The sequence below is a fragment of the Oncorhynchus keta genome, chromosome 17, assembly GCF_023373465.1.
Source record: "Oncorhynchus keta strain PuntledgeMale-10-30-2019 chromosome 17, Oket_V2, whole genome shotgun sequence".
Lineage (NCBI taxonomy): Eukaryota > Metazoa > Chordata > Actinopteri > Salmoniformes > Salmonidae > Oncorhynchus > Oncorhynchus keta.
This window is the reverse complement of record NC_068437.1, coordinates 10,070,009-10,097,153: the sequence shown is the minus strand read 5'-3', so window position 1 is coordinate 10,097,153 and position 27,145 is coordinate 10,070,009. Positions and strand designations below refer to the sequence as shown.

Below are 27,145 nucleotides of genomic sequence, written 5' to 3'. Positions count from 1 at the left end.
CAGCTCACCCTGCACTATCAGCTCCAATGTAAATAACATAAGTAGGTCTACCTCTGATAAGTAAAGAATTAAAAACAAACAACCCAGAAAAGTGCTAGAATAGTTCATATTAACATATGTAGCCTAAGAAACAAGGTCCATGAAGTCAATAACTTGCTTGTAACAGAGGATATTCATACAGTGCCTTGCAAAAGTATTCACCCCCCTGGAATTTTTCCTATTTTGTTTCTTTAAATTTATTTATATTTGGATTTCATGTAATGGACCCACAAAATAGTCTAAATTGGTGAAGTGAAATGAAGAAAATAACTAACTATAATATATAAAAATACAAAAACGGAAAAGTGGTGTGTGCATATGAAGCCCCTAAATAAGATATGGTGCAACCAATTACCTTCAGAAGCCACATAAATAGTGTATAATAGTGTATAATAGTCATACAATAAGTTTTGAAGTGATTCATATGTTGATGATGTAAATAATACTTGCTGGTCTGTGGTCTGTAATGAGGAGCAACCAGACGCTGCACTTGAGATATTTATGAAACTTCTTATTCCAGTTACTAATAAGCATGCACCCATTAAGAAAATGACTGTAAAAACTGTTAAATCCCCTTGGATTGATGAGGAATTGTAAAATTGTATGGTTGAGAGGGATGAGGCAAAATGTGTGGCAATTAAGTCTGGCAGCCCAACTGATTGGCAAATGTACTGCAAAAGAATAAATCATATGACTAAACTAAATAAAAATAAACTACACTATGAAACAAAGATAAATTACATAAAGAATGACAGTAAAAAGCTTTGGGGCACCTTAAATTAAATGTTTGGGGGAAAAAGCTCCTTCATTCATTGAATCAGATGGCTCATTCATCAAAGCCCACTGATATTGCAAACTACTTTAATGACTTTTTCATTGGCAAGATAAGCAAACTTAGGGATGACATGCCAGCAACAAACACTGACACTACACATCCCAATATATCGGACCAAATTATGAAAGACAAATTGTACTTTTGAATTCCGTAAAGTCAGTGTGGAAGAGGTGAAAAAAGTATTGTTGTCTATCGACAATGACAAGCCACCGGGGTCTGACAATCTGGATGGACAATTACTGAGGATAATAGCAGACAATATTGCCACTCCTATTTGCCACATCTTCAATGTAAACCTACTAGAGAGTGTGTGTCCTCAGGCCTGGAGGGAAGCTAAAGTCATTCCTCTACCCAAGAACAGTAAAGCCCCCTTTACTGGCTCAAATAGCCAACCAATCAGCCTGTTACCAACCATTAGTAAATTTCTGGAAAAAAATGGTGTTAGACCAGATACAATGCTAATTTACAGTAAACAAATTGACAACAGAATTCCAGCATGCTTATAAGGAAGGACACTCAACAAGCACAGCACTTACACAATTGGCTGAGAGAAATTGATGATAAAATGATTGTGGGGGCTGTCTTGTTAGACTTCAGTGCAGCTTTTGACATTATTTATCATAGTCTGCTGCTGGAACAACTTATATGTTATGGCTTTACACACTCTGCTATAATGTGGATAAAGAGTTACTTGTCTAACAGAACACAGAGGGTGTTCTTTAATGGAAGCCTCTCAAATATAATTCCGTTAGAATCAGGAATTCTCCAGGGTAGCTGTTTAGGCCCCGACATGCCACTGACTTTGAGTAAAGCCAAAATGTCTATGTATGCGGATGACTCAACGCTATACACGTTAGCTACTACAGCGACTGAAATGACTGCAACAATCAACAAAGAGCTGCAGTTAGTTTCAGTGTAGGTGGCAAGGAATAAGTTTGCCCTAAATATTTATAAAACGAAAAACATTGTATTTGGAACAAAACGCTCACTAAACCCTAAACCTCAAATAAATCTTGTAATAAATAATGTGGAAATTTAGCAAGTTGAGATGACTAAACTGCTTGGAGTAACCATGGATTGTAAAGGGTCATGGTCAGAACATATGGATGCAGTAGTAGCTAAGGTGGGGAAAAGTCGGTCTATAATAAAGCGATGCTCTGCCTTCTTAACAGCACTATCAACAAGGCAGGTCCTACAGGCCCTCGTTTTGTCGCACCTTGACTACTGTTCAGTCGTGTGATCAGGTGCCACAAAAAAAGGACTTAGGAAAATTGCAATTGGCTCAGAACAGGACAGCACGGCTGGCCATTGGATGTACACAGAGAACTAATATTAATAATATGCATGTCAATCTCTCCTGGCTGAGAGTGGAGGAGAGATTGACTTCGTCACTACTTTTATTTATGAGCGGTATTGACATATTGAATGCACCGAGCTGTCTGTCTAAACTATTAGCATACAGCTCGGACACCCATGCATACACCACAAGACATGCCACAAGAGGTTTCTTCACAGGCCCCAAGTACAGAACAGACTATGGGAGGCACACAGTACTACATAGACCCTTGACTACATGGAACTCTATTCCACATCAAGTAACTGACGCATCAAGTAGCTGTAAAAGTAGCTGTAAAATCAGATTTAAAAAACAGATTAAAAAAACACCTTACGGAACAGCGGGGACTGTGAAGCAACACAAACATTGGCACAGACACACACACACACACACACACACACACACACACACACACACACACACACACACACACACACACACACACACACACACACACACACACACACACACACACACACACACACACACTCACACACTATACATACACAAGGATTTAGTACTGTAGATATGTGGTAGTGGTGGAGTAGGAGCCTGAGGGCACACGGTGTGTTGTGAAATCTGTGAATGTATTGTACTGTTTTTAAAATTGTATAAACTGCCTTAATTTTGCTGGACCCCAGGAAGAGTAGTGGCTGCTTTGGCAGCAGCTAATGGGGATCCATAATAAATACAAATACAAATCATGCCTTTATGGTAGAGTGGGCAGACAGAAGCCACTCCTCAGTAAAAGGCACATGATAGCCTTTGGAGTTTGCCAAAAGCCCCCTAAATGACTCAGACCATGAGAAACAAGATTCTCTGTTCTTATGAAACCAAGATTTAACTCTTTGGTCTGAATGCCAAGTGTCACGTCTTGAGGAAACCTGGCACCATCCCTACGGTGAGGCATGGTGGTGGCAGCATCATGCTGTGAGAAAGTTTTTAAGCGGCAGGGACTGGGAGACTAGTCAGGATCGAGGGAAAGATGAACGGAGCAAAGTACAGAGAGATCCTTGATGAAAACCTGCCACCAAAGCACATATTTTTGTCTAAAAAATGTTGCCTATTTTCTTTTATTTCCATTTTTATCAGGTAGAGGTTTAAAAAAAACATTGCTGTGAGTAGATCTTTGTACCACATGTGATTATCATATACAGTGGGGAGAACAAGTATTTGATACACTGCCGATTTTGCAGGTTTTCCTACTTACAAAGCATGTAGAGGTCTGTAATTTTTATCATAGGTACACTTCAACTGTGCGAGACGGAATCTAAAACAAAAATCCAGAAAATCACGTATGATTTTTAAGTAATTAATTTGCATTTTATTGCATGACATTAAGTATTTGATACATCAGAAAAGCAGAACTTAATATTTGGTACAGAAACCTTTGTTTGCAAATACAGAGATCATACGTTTCCTGTAGTTCTTGACCAGGTTTGCACACACTGCAGCAGGGATTTTGTCCCACTCCTCCATACAGACCTTCTCCAGATCCTTCAGGTTTCGGGGCTGTCGCTGGGCAATACGGACTTTCAGCCCCCTCCAAAGATTTTCTATTGGGTTCAGGTCTGGAGACTGGCTCGGCCACTCCAGGACCTTGAGATGCTTCTTACGGAGCCACTCCTTAGTTGCCTTGGCTGTGTGTTTCTGGTCGTTGTCATGCTGGAAGACCCAGCCACGACCCATCTTCAATGCTCTTACTGAGGGAAGGAGGTTGTTGGCCAAGATCTCGCGATATAAGGCCCCATCCATTCTCCCCTCAATACGGTGCAGTCGTCCTGTCCCCTTTGCAGAAAAGCATCCCCAAAGAATGATGTTTCCACCTCCATGCTTCACGGTTGGGATGGTGTTCTTGGGGTTGTACTCATCCTTCTTCTTCCTCGGCGAGTGGAGTTTAGACCAAAAAGCTCTATTTTTGTCTCATCAGACCACATGACCTTCTCCCATCCCTCCTCTGGATCATTCAGATGGTCATTGGCAAACTTCAGACGGGCCTGGACATGCGCTGGCTTGAGCAGGGGGACATTGCATGCGCTGCAGGATTTTAATCCATGACGGCGTAGTGTGTTACTAATGGTTTTCTTTGAGACTGTGGTCACAGCTCTCTTCAGGTCATTGACCAGGTCCTGCCGTGTAGTTCTGGGCTGATCCCCCACCTTCCTCATGATCATTGATGCCCCACGAGGTGAGATCTTGCATGGAGCCCCAGACAGAGGGTGATTGACCGTCATCTTGAACTTCTTCCATTTTCAAATAATTGCGCCAACAGTTGTTGCCTTCTCACCAAGCTGCTCGCCTATTGTCCTGTAGCCCATCCCAGCCTTGTGCAGGTCTAAAATTTAACCCTGATGTCCTTACACAGCTCTCTGGTCTTGGCAATTGTGGAGAGGTTGGAGTCTGTTTGTTGAGTGTGTGGACAGGTGTCTTTTTTACAGGTTCAAACGAGTTCAAACAGGTGCAGTTAATACAGGTAATGAGTGGAGAACAGGAGGGATCCTTGAAGAAAAACTAACAGGTCTGTGAGAGCTGGAATTCTTACTGGTTTGGTTCGATCAAATACTTATGTCATGCAATAAAATGCAAATGAATTACTTAAAAATCATACAATGTGATTTTCTGGATTTTTGTTTTAGATTCTGTCTCGCAGTTGAAGTGTACCTATGATAAAAATGACAGACCTCTACATGCTTTGTAAGTAGGAAACACTGCCGATTTTGCAGGTTATCAAATACTTGTTCTCCCCACTGTATGTGAAATTAAACTGATTATATCCACTCAAGGATATAAAATCAGGAAAAAAAATAAACGTCCTATCACTGTCAACTGCATTTATTTTCAGCAAATGTAACAAGTGTAAATATTTGAATGACCATTCAACAACTGAGACATAAACTGAACAAGTTTCACAGACATGTGACTAACAGAAATGGAATAATGTGTCCCTGAACAAAGGGGGTCAAAATCAAATGTAACAGTCAGTATCTGGTGTGGCCACCAGCTGCATTATGTACTGCAGTGCATCTCCTCCTCATGGACTGCACCAGATTTGCAGACATTTCTTGGGGGGGATGACCCTAGCCCCCACCCTCTGATCCAACAGGTCCCAGACGTCCTCAATGGTATTGAGATCCGGGATCCTTGCTGGCCATGGCAGAACAATGACATTCCTGTCATGCTGGAGGGTCATGTCAGGATGAGGCTGCAGGAAGGGTACCACATGAGGGAGTAGGATGTCTTCCCTTTAATGCACAGCGTTGAGATTGCCTGCAATGACAACAAGCTCAATCCGATGATGCTGTGACACACCACCCCAGACCATGACGGACCCTCCACCTCCAAATCGATCCCGCTCCAGAGTACAGGCCTTGGTGTAACGCCCCATTACTTCGACAATAAACACGAATCTGACAATCACCCCTTGTGAGACAAAACCACAACTCGTCAGTGAAGAGCACTTTTTGCCAGTCCTGTTTGGTCCAGAGACGGTGAGTTTGTGCTCATAGGTGATATTGTTGTCGATGATGTCTGGTGAGGGCCTGCCTTACAACAGGCCTACAAGCCCTCAGTCCAGCCTCTCTCAGCCTATTGCGGACAGTCTGAGCACTGATGGAGGGATTGTGTGTTCCTGGTGTAACTCTGGCAGTTGTTGTTGCCATCCTGTACCTATCCCGCAGGTGTGATGTTCGGATGTATCGATCCTGTGCAGGTGTTGTTACAAGTGGTCTGCCACTGCGAGGACAATCAGCTGTCCATCCTGTCTCCCTGTAGCACTGTCTTAGGTGTCTTATACATTGCAATGTATTGCCCTGGCCAAATCTGCAGTCCTCATGCCTCCTTGCACCATGCCTAATGCACATTGACGCAGATGAGCATTGACCCTGGGCATCTTTCTTTGGGTGTTTTTCAGAGTCAGTAGAAAGGCCCCTTTAGTGTCCTACATTTTCATAACTGTGACCTTAATTGCCTATCGTCTGTAAGCTGTTAGTGTCTTAACGACCGTTCCACAGGTGCATGTTCATTAATTGTTTATGGTTCATTGAACAAGCATGGGAAACAGTGTTTAAGCCCTTTACAATGAAGATCTGTGAAGTTATTTGGATTTTTACAAGTTATCTTTGAAAGACAGGGTCCCGAAAAAGAGCCATTTCTTTTTTTTGCTGAGTTCATGTAGAGAGTTGCAATACGTGTACTTTCATTTAATAATCATCCATAACCATGTGCATGCATGCATGCAAGTCATCCTAGGAAATTTGAGAAATGCAAGGAAAGTAGGTCTCAGCTTAAGTTTCCTTTTTCCGTCATATCACGATACGTTTTTTGAGGAAGTCATGGTGTAAAGGACTCTTTCTGAGGAATCAAAATGGTGCCTCTGAAACATGTGATTGCCGAAGACGATCCTCTAAGAAATGACTCATTCTATTCTCTATACTTAGGCAAGCTGTAAGAAATCCAGCTAATTATTTTATCTTCATGTCTTTATGCTTGAGCATAGGCTTTCTCACCGTTATGTCCCGTCTCTGTCCTATAATCATCTAACTTTGTAAATACATCCCAACTCAACACTCCCACACACATCCTTTGTGACGAACCCTGCGGTCTGCGAGTGTCTCCTCTGAGTGTCAACAAACGTGGCCGCAGAGCTACTTATGTGTTATTTAGTCAAACAAACCACACATTTGGTCTCCTTTCATGTGTTTGTGTCCGTGTCTGACTCTGTGTGTTTGTGTGGAGGGAAGTGTCTCATCCAACACAAACTGGCTTCCCTGTTGACAGTAGAAATTATACCCCTGGATCCAGTCAGCCCTGCAGTTCATAGTGCCCTGGTATTCGGAGCCCCAGGCAGAGGCTTTCATCTGGGCTTTGGGAAGACCAGCGACTGGGGCTCTTCAAACGCACCAGTGTAATGGCTGTGTCAGTGAGATTGGCAAAGTTAAATGGGTGTCCCCCAGGCCAGCACAGAGCCGGAGGGCTGTGGGTATTAAGCAGAGCGAGGAAGATGGGTGGTTGTGGTGAGGGTGTAGGATGGGTTGTACGTGGCTACATGCCTCTCTCTGTGTGTGTGTGCGCGCGTGTGATTGCATGTTTGTGGTGGAGTCTAGGATGAGAATGGGTTGGGGGCTCTGTCCATGGGGAGAGAGGGGGAGTTGATTGTAGTCTGGCTTTTCCCTCCTTCCCCCGGTAGCTGTGTTTAGTGTTTCTATTATTTGTGTGCATGTGACTATAACGTGTGACTAAATACATGATATGACATCACTACTGAGGCAGTTGAAGAACAGGCACCAGTGACACTAAAATATCAGCTGGATGTAGACAGGTCTCCTCCCATAGGAAGCATGAGGGGGGCCATAGCGTGTGTAGGGGTCTCGCTCTTGAACTTGAGGTGGGGTGACAGAGGGGTGTGTGGGCGCGTGTGCATAGGTTTTATGTGTGTATGTGCATGTGTAGAGGTAGTATACACCCTCTAGCTCCCTATGGGCTTAGCATGTGTAGAAAAGTAGGAAAACATCTCACATCTGCACTATGATAACTTCTATACTTCGCTCAGCTATTTACAGTGGAAAACACATTTCAGAGGTTTCTGAGGAGAACTGGAATTGTCTCTGTTTTCCACCACTGCTGGTATTATTTCAGCCTTCCACAGAAATATGAGCCCACGTGACAATATTGACAGTGCCATTCAAGGTCGAGTCAAAGAATATGCTTCACATACAGGATTTAGCTAACTACTTCATTTTCAGAGAGAATACCCATAAACCAAAGCCTCATTGAGAATCTTGAACATGTGAATACAGATCGCTCATTCATATTCGTCAGGATTTGCATAGGCCTAAAATCTATTTAAGGTATATTGTTTCAAACTGATAAAACAAACTTGGTTAATTTCAAGGGATTTACATATTTCATATCAATATGAACATTAAAGTATGTGGCTCAGTCATGAGAAACATATCCTCATTTAGGTTGCCCGGGTGTTTAAAAAGAATACGGGAAAACCATAAACTATTGGATGCGTGTCTGCTCTTTGGGGTTTTAGGCTGGATATCTGTAAAACACTTTGACAACTGCTGATGTAAAAAGGCTAAGTAAAATACATTTGATTGATTTATTAATTATTGGATTAAAAATGGCATAAAATGCACCTGTAAATGACGGTGGGCTAGTAAAGGGAATATTGGAAATATCAATAAGTACATTGTTGTGATATATCCCTATGTAATGCAATAGTAAACGTAATGCCGCTTTTATGCTCTTATGCCCGTTTTTGTTGCTGTTGTTGTGATCGATGAGGTCACTTTCCTCTCAATGCGTCGCAACTCGTGTTCTCCCTGAAAATCGCAATGGGATGAATTGCCCCGGCAGACAGCGTAACTGTCTCACAAAGTAACATCAGGGGAACATTAATTGACACGACGTTGTCCATTTTCTGGCCGGAGAACAACGTACATCTTACAATCTGTAAGTAAGTCTTATTTTTTCGACCTTAATTCGAGTTACATCTTTTGAGTGATGCCAAATAGATACTTGAATAATGTGTAGCTTTAAATTAGCCTACTTTGCCACCACAACTTGAAAGTGATAACCAATAAAATTAGATGGACAATTAGATAAGAAATACTTGTTCGAGAGAATAAGACAACTAAGCTACGGGAAAGTACGTTTTTGATTATTATTGATTTCCCATTGGTTCTGGCAAAGAAACCATACGCTTCCTGACTGGTATTTTTTAAAGTAACACAATGAAAAATATCGTCTGTTCTGTGAACATACATTTTTGGGGGGTTGCAGAGAGGTTCTGATAAAGGTTCCTTGAAAATTTTCCTGGGAGGATTTTATTGAGAGATTATTTTTTAGAACTTCCTTAACTTTCACTTAATGTTTCAATTATACTTTTAATAACACTACTAGCTTATTACATATTTTGAACTCCAAACACAGATAGGACACATGCAAATACATTTTCTTCGGGTTTAATAATGCAAACATTTATTTTTTTATTGTGGCAAGGTGTCAATGAGATTCAAACCCATGATCTTCTGTTGTCTATTCATTGAAGTATTCCACTGCGCCACCATGGTGGAGCTAGCATGCCATGTGTTTTTTTTACTCATACAAAGCAGCTAATTTTAGTCTATTCAAACAGACCCCATTTCAAAGGAAACAAGCACTCATTAAGATTAGGTGTGGCCAATAATTGGGCACGGCCAACACACTTGAACACACCAAGATAGAGGCTCAAGAGAGCTTGGTTGACACCGAGACTGGATTGCGGATGTTTTTAAATAACATTCACGGAATGTTCTTTAAACATTACTATTTTCTTGTGGTTTTATGGAAAGTTTTCTTAATGTTCTGAGAAGATGACTTTAAATAGAACCATGAGGAAACCTGCAGAAAACGTTATGCTGAAGTACTGAAATTCCCATAGAGGACTGTTGTTTCTTAATGTTCTCAACTTAACTATTTCAGAACATTCCCAATATCAAACCAGTTGGAGAACGTTCCTAGACCATTACCAACACTTTTAGCAAAAGTTTGAGATACCAAGAAAATAAAACGTTTTTTGTCAAGTTCCTTAAAATGTTCTGAGAACGTTCCAAAGCCAAGCAACTATCCTGCACCATTCCCAGAAAGTTGTGGGAAGGTTGTATGCAAAATAACCATAGGAAAACCATGCTCTCACCAGGCTCTAAAAAACATATGGTTCTCAGAACGTTATGTGCTGGCTGGGTTGCAATCAGAAAACTTTGTGTATAAATGTAAAATACTGAAAATAAGTATGAAAATATATTCACATTTGTGTGCCAAAATGAATCCACATGAATTGTTTGGATCAGAGTGCGAATTATGGGGTCCCAGAGGAGTCAATGCAGAAATGAAAAAAAAAGAAGCTTATTCCATATTAAATGAACACCCACACCTCTGTGTCATGGTTAAAAAATATATATCCCATGTATATCCCAGGACTGTCAGCCCTGGACAGTCCTGCATGTATTTCAGCCCCCTTTCAGGTGTCCCAACTATTCTTTCTTGTCACGTTCGTTGTATGGAGGAGACCAAGGCACAGCATGGTATGCATATATTCTCTTTTATTAGACAAATGAACACTAAACAAACTAACAAAAATGAACCGTGACGCTATATAAACAAGTGCTGACAAGAACCCACAAATAGACAAGAACCCACAAATACCTCAGGAAAATAGCTACCTAAATATGGTCCCCAATTAGAGACAACGATAAACAGCTGCCTCTGATTGGGAACCATATCAGGCCACCATAGACCGAAATATACCCAGACTTACAAAAAAAACCTACATATACAAAAAACCCTAGACAATACAAAAACTAACATACCCACCCTAGTCACACCCTGACTTAACCAAAATAATAAAGAAAACAAATATCGCTAAGGTCAAGGCGTGATATTTCTCCAAAAAAGGTCCTTTTGTCAGCAAGACAAAATCAATTAATTCAGGCAATAAGCCAAATTTCATTACACTTTTTTGGTGTCTCTTTCCATTCATCAAATGGCGTGAGTGCACAGTGCACTTTTGGATGCTGGAATTATTTGGGGGTGGATGAACATGCACAGGAAGTGATTTGTTTGACAAGAATAAGATGAAAACATCATGATTGGTTATGTTCATGCAACATTACGTCTTTACATGTCTTTACAAAAATAGAAACCCCGGAATGTCACGGTAGGCCATGGCACTTGGGCAGAAAAAGTTAACACCAATCCACTGAGGCAAAAACGGCATTGTCAGAGTTTAATTCAATAAGAGAAAAGATGTGAAATGGAGAGTTGAAAATAAATAGAAGGAGGGCCAGGACAGTAGCCTAATGCTTGGGAGGTAAAATAGGATAATAGCCGTGCTGGCTATGTTATGTGTGATAATTGTGAGATGTTATACAGATTCTACAGTCACAATACTGACTTAAAAATGGCAAGCCTACTATTCAGATAGGTTAAGTTCAATAGTAGCCTGAAATCTGAACACTTACTGTAAGTCTATAACCTCTCACATAGCCAGTGGTGATTTTAGCATGTAAATCTTGGTGGGCCAAACTTTAAAAAATAAAATAAGATGCATGCCAGCAAAGCCACTACACAACACTAAACAATACACAGATTGCACTATAATGGTGACAAACAGTGCTTTCTTTTCAGAACCATGGAGTGAATCTTAACCACTGCTACCTACAGCTGGCTATTAGCAGAGCCTTGTCTGGCAGCGAAACAGTTCATTCAGCTGCATTTACTGCCTTTAAAAAAATCAGAGCTGATATGGCTGACTTGCTTAAACAAATGTGGTTTCTACTGACAATTGAGATGTACAAACTATGGCATAAGGGGCCAACGAGCGGATAAGAGGCCATCTGTAATTTCGAATGAGACATTAATGAGCGAGCCGTAGTCAATATAACTATTTGTTCAGCACTTTTGAAATGTACAGAGCAGAATTCAGAACATGGGCCATTCTTACAGCATTCTCCCTGTACACCAAGTCAGAACCATGGGATAAATAAAGGGGGCATATATGCAGACAATGAAAGGTCTTCCAATATTTGATGATTACATTTATCTAAAACAGGCAATAGGTTACATGTGCACCACCAAGTCAGAACAGTAGGCCAAATTATGAGGGGGAAAGGGACCAAATTATTAGGGTGAAGCACATGGGCTACTATCAGCTTACTACACAACATACACTTAGTATTACTTTCTTAGCTACAATATACATATCTCCCTTACATCATGTATGTAGCAGCATACAATACATTTTTGGACTCAACTTGTTGTGCTATGCTCACTTGGACAGGAAGGTGGGGCGGCGGTCCTTCATGGGCAAATTTTGTCATCAAACTTTGTCATCAAAGTCTGACAGTCTCCGGATTTATGGTGCTTTCATGACAACTGGGACTTTGAAAAAAAACAAGGTCGAATCATGATGTCAGTGATCTTCAGATCAGAGCTAGAAAGAGGCCTAAGTTCCCGACTTGTTATTCCGAGTTTGATGACCGTTCAAAACATATTTTCCCAGTCAGAGCTCGGTTTATTCCGAGTTCCCAGTTGTCTTGAACTCACTGAAGTCTGAGATTTCCTAGTTCCGAGTTTCCAGTTGTTTTGAATGTGGCAGAAGTCATGCTGAATTCACAGCATGGCCAATGTATTCAACATTTTATGGTGTTGAATGTTTATCCTTTTAAGCTTGGAAAAGAGACCCTTAAACCCAGACTTGGACCACACACCCACTTCACTGAATAGCAGGCTAGTGATTGCTGTGCAATGCTTGCAGTTAGCCACCGATTCATTTCAAACCACTCATTCTTGAATTTGCGGTTTCCAACTTGTTGTGTAATGTTTATGTCCAAAGGCCGATGAGCACTGATAAGTTTTATCTATAATTTCCATTCCTATAACAAGGATTGAAAAGGATTTGCCAGTAGGTTGTCGACTTGATTCATGATGATGATTGCTAGCTAAGATTTTGAAATTATGATGTTGACATGATCAGTCCAATCAAAGCTACGGTAGATATAACGTGATTTGACAATTTTATCTGTTGCCAATGACCTTGAGCCTTCTTGGATGGGCACTTCTAATGTAACTCTATGGCAGCACCCTAGGGGCTTGAATTTTTCAACCTCTACATGTCGATTTTGCAGTGACGTAGTGTCCCCATGAGTGACAGAACACTGAGCCACTCACGGCGCAAAGCAAGACCATGAGACCCTCCATGTTTGTATGCGGCTTTATTAACTCAATGAATTAAATGTTTTACATTGTTTTTAAACAGAATTTTTAAATGTATTTAACCAGGTAGGCTAGTTGAGAACAAGTTCTCATTTACAACTGCGACCTGGCCAAGATAAAGCAAAGTGTGACACAAACAACAACACATAATTACACATGGAATAAACAAACATACAGTCAATAACACAAGAGATAGAAGAAAATGACTTAATGCCAAAATAACATGCAAAACAGGCAAAAAAAATTGTGGGAAATATACAGTACCCGTCAAAAGTTGACACACCTACTCATTCAAGGGTTTTTCTTAATTTTTACTATTTTATATATTGTAGAATAATAGTGAAGACATCAGAACTATGAAATAACACATATGGAATCTTGTAGTAACAAAAAAAGTGTTAAACAAATCAAAATATATTTTAGATTCTTCAAAGTAGCCACCATATGCCATGATGACATCTTTTCACACTCTTGGCATTCTCTCAACCAGTTTCATGAGGTAGTCACCTAGAATGCCATTTTCTTGTGTTCTCTAAACCCTTTAAGTCATTATTGGGCCTTATGTACCAATTATTTATGGAGATATGGCCATGTGAATCCTGTCCAATATGGCCCCATAGAGATGGTTGGCAACCAGTTCGGGGTAATATTCAAATCAAATCACATTTTATTTGTCACATGCGCTGAATACAACGTGAAATACTTACTTACAAGTCCTTAACCGACAATGCAGAAGGGCAGTGCAGTTCAAATGTGATTTACATTTTGACGAGATTTCCACAATATAAAGTTGAAATAACACTGAAATTGTGAAAATGATGATAATACCCTTTTTATATAAGAGCTGTTTGAAAGAAATGCATTGAATGACAATAGATCTGTTATTTGCATTTATAAACCGGGTTGTTCAAGCCCTGAATGCTGATTGGCTGGAAGAGACCGTATATAATGGGTATGACGGTTTGTATTTATGTCTATTTCTATTAGTAATCAGTTGATAATAGCAATACGGAAACTCAGAGGTTTGTGGTATATGGCCAATATACCACGGCTAAGAGCTGTGTCCAGGCACTTTGCGTTGCGTAGTGCATAAGAACAGCCCTTAGCCATGGTATATTGGCCATGTACCATACCTCCTCGGGCCTTATTGCTTAAATATCCTCCTACATTGCTGCTGCCCCCTCATTGTTTACAGCATGCAGAGTTAAGATACCAAAGACCAAACATTTCTCACTTTAAAGCAATGAGAAAAAGCAAGATCAATTGTGCAGTAGCTGGCTGCAAGGCAGCAAATGTTTCTTTGCACTGTTTTCCATCCAACAATAACGTTGTCTGATTTTGTCAGAGAAATTCAATCCATGGGCATATGAGCACACTTCGCATTGGACTGCATTGCAAATCAGGCTATGTATAGATACACATGTGGATTTACCAGCAGCTTGATCCCCCATCCACCCATCTTTCACCCGGCAGTGGCAGTAACCATTCAAGAAGTAAGTGTCTTAAGCAGTGTTTTCCCAAACTTGGCCCTAGGGGCCCCAAGTGTTGCACGTTTTGGTTTTTGCCCTAACACTACACAGCTGATTCAAATGATCAAAGCTTGATGATTAGTTGATTACTTGAATCAGCTGTCCAGTGCTAGGGCAAAGACCAAAACGGGCCCCCTGTTGGTTCCGAGGACCGAGTTAGGGAAACCCTGGTCTAGAGACAGTTATTCATCTATATATTATTAAAAGTAAATAACATGCAATTCATGGGTCACATGTTTCATTTTGAATGTTATTTTGAAGACTGATGCCCGACTAAAAGTTCTACTCTACTCAATGCAAACTGTGGCTTGGAAACAAGCCAGGTGAAATGTCACATCATTAGCTGATTCTTATGTATGTATAAAATGTCAATAGAAAACAGCTTAAACAAACGCAAATGCGGCTACTTTGCTCTTATTCTGGCTGCAGTGTTTGATGTGACTGTGTTAGCCAAAGTTGACTAGCTAGCAAGATAGAGATGAGAACTTTGCCAGCCATCATGGCAACGGAATATTTAGAACGAACGACTGGGCTGTGTCCATATATTTCGGAGAAAAAGACTTCACAACTGGGTCGCGTCTCTGGCAACCTAATCTACAGAATGAACGACCAGCCACCTTGGGTAGCAACCCTAGATTTGTGATTGTACTATAGCTCGTGGAAGGATGTAATAGTATAGTATAGTATTCATCAAAATAAAGTTTTTACTGAAATTTTCAATCATTATTTGAATCTGTTGGTAACCCGTTGTATAAAATAGATAATGCCCTCGAAGCCGGTGTTTGGGGGATATATTGGCTTCGAGGGCATTATCATTTAAGAAAACAACTATGCCATCATGTCAAATTTATTTTAGAAAGATGACTGTTGCTATTAGCTAGCCAAGTTCGTCCAAATAGCTAGCAATGCTAATGTTAACTAGCTAAAATTGCAGAGGCCTATAGTATGCCCTGTAGATAATCATGGTTTACTGCAATGAGACAGTGGACAGGGTATAGGCCAGAATGATCCACCCTGCAAACAGGCTGTTCTGGGACCTGTCTGCATCTTCTGGTGACCTATTGAAAACAGTAAAACAATAATATAGCAAATTAGGATGCATGATGTATTTTGATGACAAAACAGAGTAGTCTACACACCTGTGGAAGTTCGCTGCTTTCAGGGTTCAACTCCAGCTCCAACTGACAGGTTGAAAACCATGTGACTTTGTTTATTTCCTAAGGGGTAAGGTGGTGGGTTTTAGACTTCAATCAGCCAATCAGTGCTGTATATGTAAATATAAAATCTAATTTGTATCCCCACGCCCACACTGTCGGACTGAGCAAGGAGGCCCAGGGATATCAATTATTAAAAATATATTTTGGGGTTATATTCAATAAATAAACACACACAATGATTGATTAGACGTTCAAGGATATATTACAAATAAAAAGACTGCATGGGGTTTAAAACTCTGCGATGGCACTGTTGCTAAAAACACTTCTAAGGACTTGTTCTAGCTGTGTGTAAAATGTGGTACCTCACAAAGTCCACAATTCCCCTCAAATTTGACATGCTGCGTTCACGTGCTTCTCGGAGCTTCCTACTGCTTATTTTGGATGTTGGAAATACAACTTTGTTTCATTCATGTGCTTTTTGGTCGGAACAATATTCAACCAATAAGATTTGAACTAGTTTGATAAGCTAACTAACGTTGCTTATAGTAAAGTTAGCTAGATTGCTTAACATTGACGATATGGTAAAACTAGCTACATTACCCATATTGTATTTGTCAAAACCCGACTTGTTGTCATCTGTTGGTTGAAAGGGTTTAAGGTCAGTGGTGAAACTCGGACAACAACATTTTCTCAGTGACCCTTTGTAATTGCGATTTGGAGAGTCATTCAAGTGAAACTTCCCGGTCCGACATAGGAAATGACCGATAACTCTGATAGCACATGAACACAGCATTAGCTGCTGGACGAAACACTGACTGAACAATTATAGCCTGTATTTCGGTTTATTTGTATTCATTGCACGTTATTTGTCCTTAGTACAACTGTGCAAAAAAAAACTGAAATGTAATAAAGTTGTTTTTTAAGCAAATGCTCTGCTATTCCACACATTTGGCCATGGTTTATGCCTTTGGGTTTTGGTTGGGGGCAATGTTCCCTTTAAACTGCGCCACAGTAGCCCGAGACTGCCGCGCAGAAATATCATCCCCCAGAGAGAAACACAAGATTGAACTTCATCCAACTTTCTAGCGCAGTGGGCACCAACCGGTTGATCATGTTTACAGCATGAGCGGTCGTGAGTAGATGCGCTTGTTTTGAGAACAAAGCGAGAGCTGCATGTAGCCACATGTGCACATTTTGTTCATATCCTTTGCTAGTTGGTGAGTTAGTAGCCCAGTTATAGATCATTTGTAGTCAGCAATAGAAGTGATTGCTTCAAGAGGACATAACATACATTTGTAGACATCTTTGAAAAGTGAGTCAAATAAAGAGCTTTTTTTTGTCTTAAAGGGGCAGTGTTGTATTTTGAGATAATGTCAAGCCCTGCATGTTTTTTTCTTTCTGTTAAATGTAGGCCTACATTTAACACCACACATTGGCTGCTACTGTTTGCTGGATGATAGAACAGCTATTTCCATGTTATAATGTTATGGGATGCATTTTCTCCATTGTTTTTTTACGGTAGGCCACTCCGGTAGGCCTACATTATGATCAAATAGCCACAGTAGCCTACATGGCCACTGTTAAAGCTGTAACTTAAAGCGGATACAGCCTCAGTGTTCACAGTAAAACTGTAACTTAAAGCGGATACAGCCGCAGTGTTCACAGTAAACACGTGCTGGAAGTTGCACAGAATTTTCACAACGTTCAAGTTTACGCTCAGCAGACCTGAAATTTGCTCAGTGTCCAATTTTTGGGGGAGGGAACATTGGTTTTGGGTCCCCTGGAGGTCAATAATAAGCACTGACTAGCACTGGTGTGCAGAGTGAGACAGGCATGTGCAAAGGCTATTTTTCATATTGATGGAGAAAATAGGATTGTCATTGGGGGTGGATAGGAAAGAAAGGAAGATTGATCAAGATTGAACCAAACACGTGTTCTGTAGAATAGCCTAATTCTAGCGGGCTAATTGATTTTGTCGATTGTAGGCTTAAATAATTACTTTGGTGTATGGCTTTTATTTCAATGCATGTGTCGGATTTATCTGGCATAGTTTGCATTCACAGTCAGCTGTTTTATGATCCGCTTACTTTCACATTGATGTCGGTATTTGGAGTCGGCCTTGATAGTGTGTTTTATGCGTCTATTTCATGTTGCACTGTTCCCACAAATAGGCTAAATTAGTCAATGTAACCTATGTCTGATGAGGTTGAGTAGTACATCATACACACACCATTCCACAAACCTTTAAACCTAATATTGAGATGATAAAGTCCGGGGGACATGTATGTTTTTGCTGTTCTCCAAATAGCATTTGAACGTTTTGAAATGGTGTAGACGTACAGTAAAATGAGCTTCATCTGGTGGGTGTATCTCCACACACCCCACTTTGCCACACCCTATGTTTAGCTGAACTGATGCCGCAGCAGCCCCCCCTCAAACTACTTCCCACGGCTATGGATTTGATAAGATAGGGGACAATTGAGTGGAATGTACCATGTTGGACCATCTAGTCCAGGTTGAGTCATTTCACCATTAAAACATGTACCGACATGAATCCTTTGCAGAGGAAGTCAGATCCCAGTGTTCCGCTGTAAGGATGTTGAGCCCCCTACACCCCCTATTGGTCGTCTGGATGTACCACCTGGTCTCCAACCACGCCTTCCCCGTATACAACAACGGCTTCTTCTACCATGACGTTATGGACGGCGATGGCAACGGAGAGAGTATGTAATACAGTATTTTCATAAATACACAAATAACCTGTTCACACTAATCTGAGCCAAGCTGTACTGGGCTGACTTGACGATATATCCACCAACGTTTTCTGAAACTGCTGGAAAAGAGAATGTGAAAAGAAAATACCAGTTTTAGCAGAGTTTGGTTTGGATTGGCACGATAATGTTAAAAGGGGATAATGATCTTAAGTGGAGCCTCTTCATATATATAATGATCAAAGACCATTCCATTGCGTGTGACAAGCCTGACCATGCCTAAGTTGTAGCAGACAACACACCATCTAGAGTGGTATTCATTTATACGATATGTGCTACACAGTATGTTTTGTCAGTACACATGCTAAACTAAGAGCAGGTTAGATTTTATAGACGCACCATTCCCAAGAGTTCCAAAAAGGGTCTGATTACCTGGGAAGACCCAAATACAGTAGCTTGCGAAAATATTCACCCCCCTTTGCATTTTTCCTATTTTATTGCCTTACAACCTGGAATTAAAATAGATTTTTTGGGGGGGTTTGTATGATTTGATTTACACAACATGTCTACCACTTTGAAGATGCAAAAAACATTTTGTGGGGTGAAACAAACAATAAATAAGACAACTTGAGCATGCATAATTATTCACCCCCCTATGTCAATACTTTGTAGAGCCACCTTTTGCAGCAATTACAGCTGTAAGTCTCTTGGGATATGTCTCAATAAGCTTGGCACATCTAGCCACGGGGATTTTTGCCCATTCTTCAAGGCAAAACTGCTCCATCTCCTTCAAGTTAGATGGGTTCTGCTGGTGTACAGGAATATTTAAGTCATACCACAGATTCTCAATTGGATTGAGGTCTGGGCTTTGACTAGGCCATTCCAAGACATTTAAATGTTTTCCCTTAAACCACTCAAGTGTTGCTTTAGCAGTATGCTTAGGGTCATTGTCCTGCTGGAAGGTGAACCTCCATCCCAGTCTCAAATCTCTGGAAGACTGAAACAGGTTTCCCTCAAGAATTTCCCCGTATTTAGAGCCATCCATCGTTCATTCAATTCTGACCAGTTTCCCATTATGTTCTTGGGGTGATGAGAGGTGTTGGGTTTGCGCCAGACATAGTGTTTTCCTTGATGGCCAAAAAGCTACATTTTAGTCTCATCTATCCAGAGTACCTTCTTCCATATGTTTGGGGAGTCCCCCACATGCCTTTTGTTTTTTCTTGCCACTCTTCAGTAAAGCCCAGCTCTGTGGTGTGTACAGCATAAAGTGGTCCTATGGACAGATACACCAATCTACGCTGTGGAGCTTTGCAGCTCCTTCAAGGTTATCTTTGGTCTCTTTGTTGCCTCGCTGATTAATGCCCTCCTTGCCTGGTCCGTGAGTCTTGGTGGGCGGCCCTCTCTTGGCAGGTTTGTTGTGGTGCCATATTCTTTCAATTTTTAAAATAATGGATTTAATGGTGCTCCGTGGGATGTTCAAAGTTTGGGATATGTTTTTATAATCCAACCCTGATCTGTACTTCTCCACAACTTTGTCCCTGACCTGTTTGGAGAGCTCCTTGGTCTTCATGGTGCCACTTGCTTGGTGGTGCCACTTGCTTGGTGGTGCCACTTGCTTAGTGGTGTTGCAGACTCTGGGGCTTTTCAGAACAGGTGTGTATATATATACTGAGATCATGTGACAGATCATGTGACATTTAGATTGCACACAGACAGACTTTATTTAACTAATTATGTGACTTCTGAAGGTAATTGGTTGCACCAGATCTTATTTAGGGGCTTCATAGCAAAGGGGTTGAATACATATGCACACCACATTTTTATGAATTTTTATTATTTTTATTTTTCAAACTTTTTTCTTTTTGAGTATGTCCATTACATGAAATCCAAATAAAAATCCATTTAAATTATAGGAAAAATGCCAAGGGGAGGTGAATACTTTTGCAAGGCACTGTACACTGAAGGCGGCAGACCCAGGTTCTTACTTACTACAGGCTCTGGTTTGATCACATGGTCAGGAAAAGTTCCTGGCTCCTATCCAGTATCTACTCTACTGCATAACTCTTATCTATCCTGTGTCCTGTCCTTGTCTGTTTCTTCTCCAGTCTACATTAAGAGGGTGCGTCTCCACGTGGAGTCCCCCCAGCCCTCGGTGTCAGCAGCCAGGGGCAGTAACATCACCCTGCCCTGTCACTACCGCTACGAGCCCGAGATCAACGGCCCCCGCCGGACCCGGGTCAAATGGTCTTGGCTACCTGCCAACGGCGCGGGTAAGACAGCCTACGAAACAGACGTGATGGTCGCCATGGGCAACCGTCACCGTAGCTACGGCAGCTTCCAGGGGCGTGTGCGCCTGCATCGGGCGGCACCAGGGGACATGTCTTTGGTGATCAACGAGCTGCACCAGAACGACACGGGCCGCTACCGCTGTGAGATCATCGACGGGCTAGAAGACGAGAGCGTGACGGTGGAGCTGGAGCTGCGAGGTGTGTGTTTCTGTCTGTCTGTCAACTCCCTCAGCTCTAAACAACAGAACACAGGGTTCACTCCGTTCAATCGAGTGATGTGACGAATGTAAAAATGCCATTTTTTTAATAGTTTAAACATTTAAATTATTATATACAGTACGAGAATCTGAAATATAAAATGTAATTTTATTTTTTTACACTTTTTTTGTTACTACATGATTCCATGTGTTATTTCATAGTTTTATTTCACTATTATTATACAATGTAGAAAATTGTAAAATAAAGAAAAACCCTTGAATGAGTAGGTTTTGACTGGTACTGTATATATCTTTTAAAACATGTGAATTCACAATATGACCACTAGGGGGCAATGCAGTTTAATCTACCTCAGTCATGGCTACCAGACGGCACTTACTGCTGTCCCTCACCCACTCAGCAATGATGGTAGTTAATTAGGTTTTTAGGCTCTCTGCTGTGTATCAGTAGTCAGTACATGGGACTTCATATCTCACTTCTCGTCAACGTGATGGCTCATTGCAGTGATGTATGACAGCGTGTTCATAGGCGTCCAACAATTTGTTTTTAATGCCATGAATAGGGTGTATGACATTGAGAGCTTGAGCTGTGTACTTGCAGAGCAATCATGGTACAATTTCTCCATCCGGGCCGTCAATGTTTTTCAACATGGCATCTATATGCCATCGGGGCATTGAAGTGGACATCCTCTACCATTGACAATGGCTGCATATCAACTGCATTCATTTCTGTAATCAGCGCTGTGACTTTTTCACTCCATCCTTTATTGCACTTCTTTCGCGTGAAGAGCATTTCTAAGGTCTGTTGTTGGGGGCAGCAATGACTTGGGTCTCACGGTGCCTCCCTTTTCAGATGGTTCAGCATTGCACCTGAACTTCCACTGTAGCTCAAATCCACCTCACAACGTTTGCGTTTCGCCAGCTTCTCATTGGACTTCTCAAAGTATTGCCACGCAGGACTTCGCTGCTGTCGCGTCCCTGTCTCACTCTCTGCCATTTTCCCAACTGTTAACAATGACGGGAGTGCGGAGCGCTTTATATCCGTGGCAAATCATTTGAAATATGCATATCTCTTACTAACCTTACGGCATTGCTGCATTGGGTATTCGTTGAATTGAAATGTTTCCCTTTAAGATGATGATCGGAACCTTTTTAGTGGTAGTTTTGTGATAACTGCACTGTGTTTAAAAAATTAAATAATAGGTTAGTTAGTTTCTCTAAACGGTAACGATCCCAATTTTGTTGAAACGTTTAAACGTTCACATCCCTAGTTCCAGCTATGGTCTATTTATTAAATGACCTTCAACCTATTGTCCTTACGAGTGTCATGAATGGCATTTTTCACTGAAAAGGACAGTTGCTGGATCCTATTGCACTTTAACCCCTCCAGCAAATGTCTCACTTTATCCCTGTTATAGGAGTGGTATTTCCCTACCAATCCAAGATGGGACGCTACCATTTCAACTTCCTGGGGGCCCAGCGTGCGTGTGAGGAGCAGGACTCAACCCTGGCCACCTTTGAGCAGCTCTACGCCGCCTGGGATGAGGGGCTGGACTGGTGCAACGCCGGCTGGTTAGCTGACGGGACGGCTCAGTACCCAATCACCACGCCGCGGGAGGCCTGTGGGGGCGTGGACTTAGCCTCCGGTCTCCGTAGTTATGGACAACGCCACCGCCACCTCCACCGCTTTGACGCCTTCTGTTTCTCAGCCGCCCCCAAGGGTCAGTGTGCGTGTCGCTCTGCATAAAACGTCTCGCCTCGGGAAACAAAACGCATGCAAAACACTTCCGCAAACAATAAGTGTAACAGGAGAAATGTGAATGATTGGAATTGTCAAACTTGCTTTAATCTGTCTTCTCCTTCGACGTGCTCAGAACTTACTTGAATCTCCTGTCTCTCTTTTCCGTCATAGGGACAGTTTACTTCCTGAAAGGTCCCCGTAAGCTCAACTTCACCGAAGCGGTGGCTGCGTGCACCACAGACGGCGGTCTCATCGCAAAGGTGGGCCAGCTCTATGCCGCCTGGCGGTTCATGGGATTGGACCGCTGCGACGCAGGCTGGTTGGCTGATGGGAGCATCCGTTACCCCATTGCAAAGGCCCGCCCTAACTGCGGCCCTTCAGAACCGGGGGTGCGGAATTTGGGATTCCCCCCTCTGCATCAGAAATACAGTGTCTACTGCAATCGGTAAACCTCCCCTCAACTTCCACTCAAGAATAACCAGAGGACAATAATAGTAACGAGCTCAACTACAGTACAACAGAAAGCACATACAACTTCCCCATTCATCACAAACGGTGCACTGTTACACAACCCTTGCCTGGATGCTAGTTAGCATTAGCCAGTTCTGCCCTCACAGTGTCCACTTTATAGTTCTAGTGAACTGTCTCCTCATACTGTACATAATATCAGTCATACCGCCACTCCCCACTGAGACGCCAACCAGAACGGATACACAAACGGACTATTTAGTGTTGTATTGCCAGGTTTGTGTCACAGTAAAGGGTCGTTACATTCCAGACTCAGGGAAGGTGTTCAACCACTGCAAGGCCCGCCGCCCTCATAATGCTTTGCCAGTGATTTTGTTGTCCAACCAAGCTCTTTCCCTTGGTGTTTTGTTGAACTGTATGCAGCTATCTCATTGTTCCTGCAGCACTTTCAGTTCAATGTATGTAATTCATAGTTTTAGGCACATTTCTGGATTATCCTTATATGTTAAAATGTTTTTCCATGTCTTGTTTTGTATAAGGATGGAAATGGAATGATGCATTTGATGACGATGGGGGATGGTATATAGACTATGTCATGATGGAAGGTGTTTTGACAGTATCTTATGACCACCCCTTGTAGAGAGCACGGCGTCGAAGTGTTCCATCCATATTATGCGACTTTAATCAAGTTATGTGACATGAAAAACTTTTTTAACGAATGAATGATGTCGTCCCTCCTTTGACGTTATCACTTGCGTCGGCAGGGTTGTGTGTTCAGTACCTGGGGCCACCCATACGCAAAATGTATTCACGCATGACTGTAAGGCTCTTGAGATAAAAGCGTCGACTAAATGGCATATATATTAAATGGAATAAAATCATGTTTGAGTTTACACCCCAATATTGCACTTTATATACATAACAGAAGACTGAAATATAACAAACACCAGATTTTCTGCAAGGTTTCCCCCCCAAAAAATGCTTACATCGGGTATGAAGGTAAGACCCAGAGGCTTTGAATTAACCGTTGAATTAACAATGGTTTCATAATCCAACAAGGGCAGGCAATAGACAGGTCAAGGCAGGCAGGGGTCAGTAACCAGAGGTGGGGCAACAGTACCGGACGGCAGGCAGGGTCAGGGGCAGGCAGATTGGTCAGGCAGGCGGCCTCAGAGTCAGGACATGCAACGGTCAAAACCAGGAGGGCGAGAAAAAGAGCGACTGGGAAAAGCAGGGGCTGAGAAAAAACGCTGGTTGACTTGGCAAGCAAGACGGACTGGCAACAGGCAAACAGAGAACACAGGTATAAGTACCCTGGGGATAATGGGGAAGATGGGCGACACCTGGAAGGGGGTGGAGACAATCACAAAGCGAGGTGAAACCGATCAGTGTGTGACAGTTAATTAATTATGAAATTATGAATAACATTTCACCCATGAGGCCACTGGAGGGTGATTTGGTCATTTGACTACAGGAATTAAAATATAATAGCATTTATATCATGTGTGCCTGCCAATGGTGCCTGGGTCTTGTTCAATGGAAATGGAAAAGGTGGTCTTTCCCTGTTTCAGTTGGTTTTCTTTCGTTTTGTGCCTAATGAACATGACCCTGCTGATTGCGAAAGAAATCCTCCTGCAGTGTAATTCATTAAATCACCACCAGGGAGCGCTGCTGTCACAGGTGCGTTGTTGGGCGCACGGTAGGGTACTACAATATGATGGGGCAAAGACTAAAAGGGGTCACACTGACCCATACAAACGGGGCACTGTGTGTGGGTATGCGTGTGTTTGCATGCGTGTGCTTGTATGTGTGTGTGTACTTGCACTCCACACTCTACAGAAACTCCTCAGCACGCGCCACTCAGTCTGGGCATAGCACTTTAGATGGAGGGGGCCCGAGTTGGAGAGGGAGTCAAAGGCAGTAGGTAGTACTACACCAGCACACTCCCTCCCTCTCTTGAGGAGCAAACAGAGGTCCCTGTAATTTTATGATTCCCGGGGCCTCCAAAAAAGCACGTCCTGCTGCCTTAACACGGGCGGAGGGCAAACACACACCCAGACCTCCCCCTCCCCACACACACGTGAATGCAAACACATACGCATGCTTGCCCTCATGTACACACACAGGGCAGGCTTGTTTGGGTCAGCCTGCCGGCAATGAAGGTATTCACTTTAGAGACCTAAGAGAGATAATTATTTGCTTCTTTTTTTCACTTTGGCGATTCCAGGAGGGGGTCAAAATATAGTAAAAAAGGGAGTCTGTGCTCACAGCGACGGTAAGGGATGTGCCACTGGTTTATATAAAGGTGTGGATTTATATGAATGGCACCCTTATTCGGAATCAGAGAATATCTTGATGGATACAGTACTTGGCAAGACAAGCTTGATAGGCTTTTTGATCTCTTTGATAGACCGGTTTACTTGCTGAATGCTCTCTTACGGGGGTTCTCAAAGTGGGGTCCGACTGCAGGGGGTCCGTGACCAGATATATACAGTTGAAGTCAGAAGTTTACATACACTTAGGTTGGAGTCATTAAAACTCGTTTTTCAACCACTCGACACATTTCTTGTTAACAAACTATAGTTTTGGCAAGTCGGTTAGGTCTTGTGCATGACTTTGTGCATGACACAAGTTATTTTTCCAACAATTGTTTACAGTCAGATTATTTCACTTATAATTCACTGTATCACAATTCCAGTGGGTCAGAAGTTTACATACACTAATTGACAGTGCCTTTAAACAGCTTGGAAAATTCCAGAATATTATGTAATGGTTTTAGAAGCTTCTGATAGGCTAATTGACATAATTTGAGTCAATTGGAAGTGTACCTGTGGATGTATTTCAAGGCTTACCTTCAAACTCAGTGCCTCTTTGCTTGACATCATGGGAAAATCAAAAGAAATCAGCCAAGATCTCAGATTTCTTTTTTTTGCCCTGCACAAGTCTGGTTCATCCTTGGGAGCAACTTCCAAATGCATGAAGGTACCACGTTCATCTGTACAAACAATAGTACGCAAGTATAAACACCATGGGACCACGCAGCCATCATACCGCTCAGGAAGGAGACGCGTTCTGTCTGCTAGAGATGAACGTACTTTGGTGCGAAAAGTGCAAATCAATCCCAGAACAACAGCAAAAGACCTTGTGAAGATGCTGGAGGTAACAGGTACAAAAGTATCTATATCCACAGTACAAACGAGTCCTATATCGACATAACCTGAAAGGCCGCTCAGCAAGGAAGAAGCCACTGCTCCAAAACCTCCATAAAAATCCAAACTACGGTTTGCAGCTTTACATGGGGACAAAGATCGTACTTTTTGGAGAAATGTCCTTTGGTCTGATGAAACAAAAATATAACTGTTTGGCCATAATGACCATTGTTATGTTTGGAGGAAAAAGGGGGAGGCTTGCAGGCCGATGAACACCATCTCAACCTTGAAGCACGGGAGTGGCAGCATCATGTTGTGGAGGTGCTTTGCTGCAGGAGGGTCTGGTGCACTTCACAAAATAGATGGCATCATGAGGGGGGCAAATTATGAGGATATATTGAAGCAACATCTGTGAATTTAAGTATGCTCTCTCTAATTCTCTCTTTCTCTCTTTCTTTCTTTCTCTCTCGGAGGACCTGAGCTCTAGGACCATGCCTCAGTACTACCTGGCATGATGACTCCTTGCTGTCCACGGGGCCGTGCTGCTGCTCCAGTTTCAACTGTTCTGCCTGCGGCCTTGGAACCCTGACCTGTTCACCGGACGTGCTACCTGTCCCAGACCTGCTGTTTTCAACTCTCTAGAGACAGCAGGAGCGGTAGAGATACTCTTAATCGGCTATGAAAAGCCAACTGACATTCACAGTTGAAGTGTACCTATGATAAAAAATTACAGGCCTCTACATGCTTTGTAAGTAGGAAAACCTGCAAAATCGGCAGTGAATCATATACTTGTTCTCCCCACTGTATTTATATATTTTTCTGTCTTGCAGGAAATCACATACAGAACAAACAGTATGCCTGGTGGCATTGTCATGCTGGAGGGTCATGTCAGGATGAGCCTGCAGGAAGGGTACCA

General features: G+C 42.1%; 1 protein-coding gene across 5 annotated transcripts; it reads left to right on the top strand.

Moving 5' to 3' along the window:
* The first annotated feature begins 8,520 nt into the window (after nt 1–8,520).
* On the top strand, nt 8,521–23,973 carry LOC118396391 (hyaluronan and proteoglycan link protein 3-like). Of its 5 annotated transcripts, none has more exons than XM_035790564.2 (6): nt 8,535–8,669; nt 14,317–14,464; nt 18,222–18,380; nt 20,474–20,854; nt 22,290–22,598; nt 22,784–23,973. In XM_035790564.2, the coding sequence occupies exons 2-6, from the start codon at nt 14,392–14,394 to the stop codon at nt 23,059–23,061; spliced, it is 1,200 nt and encodes a 399-aa protein (XP_035646457.1). In that variant the 5' UTR covers nt 8,535–8,669; nt 14,317–14,391; the 3' UTR covers nt 23,062–23,973. The 5 variants fall into 5 exon arrangements, with proteins under 5 accessions (XP_035646460.1, XP_035646457.1, XP_035646461.1 ...); XM_035790565.2 differs by having other exon boundaries at nt 8,537–8,669; nt 22,290–22,592; XM_035790567.1 differs by lacking the exon at nt 14,317–14,464 and having other exon boundaries at nt 8,521–8,669.
* The last annotated feature ends 3,172 nt before the right edge of the window (nt 23,974–27,145 follow it).

Bases quoted from the DNA above. Each gene is read 5' to 3' on its own strand.
- LOC118396391 (XM_035790564.2), top strand. From the start codon at position 14,392: ATGTGGATTTACCAGCAGCTTGATCCCCCATCCACCCATCTTTCACCC. The intron at 20,855-22,289 runs GTGTGTGTTTCT...TCCCTGTTATAG, and splicing joins GGTGGAGCTGGAGCTGCGAG to GAGTGGTATTTCCCTACCAA. The intron at 22,599-22,783 runs GTGCGTGTCGCT...TTTCCGTCATAG, and splicing joins AGCCGCCCCCAAGGGTCAGT to GGACAGTTTACTTCCTGAAA.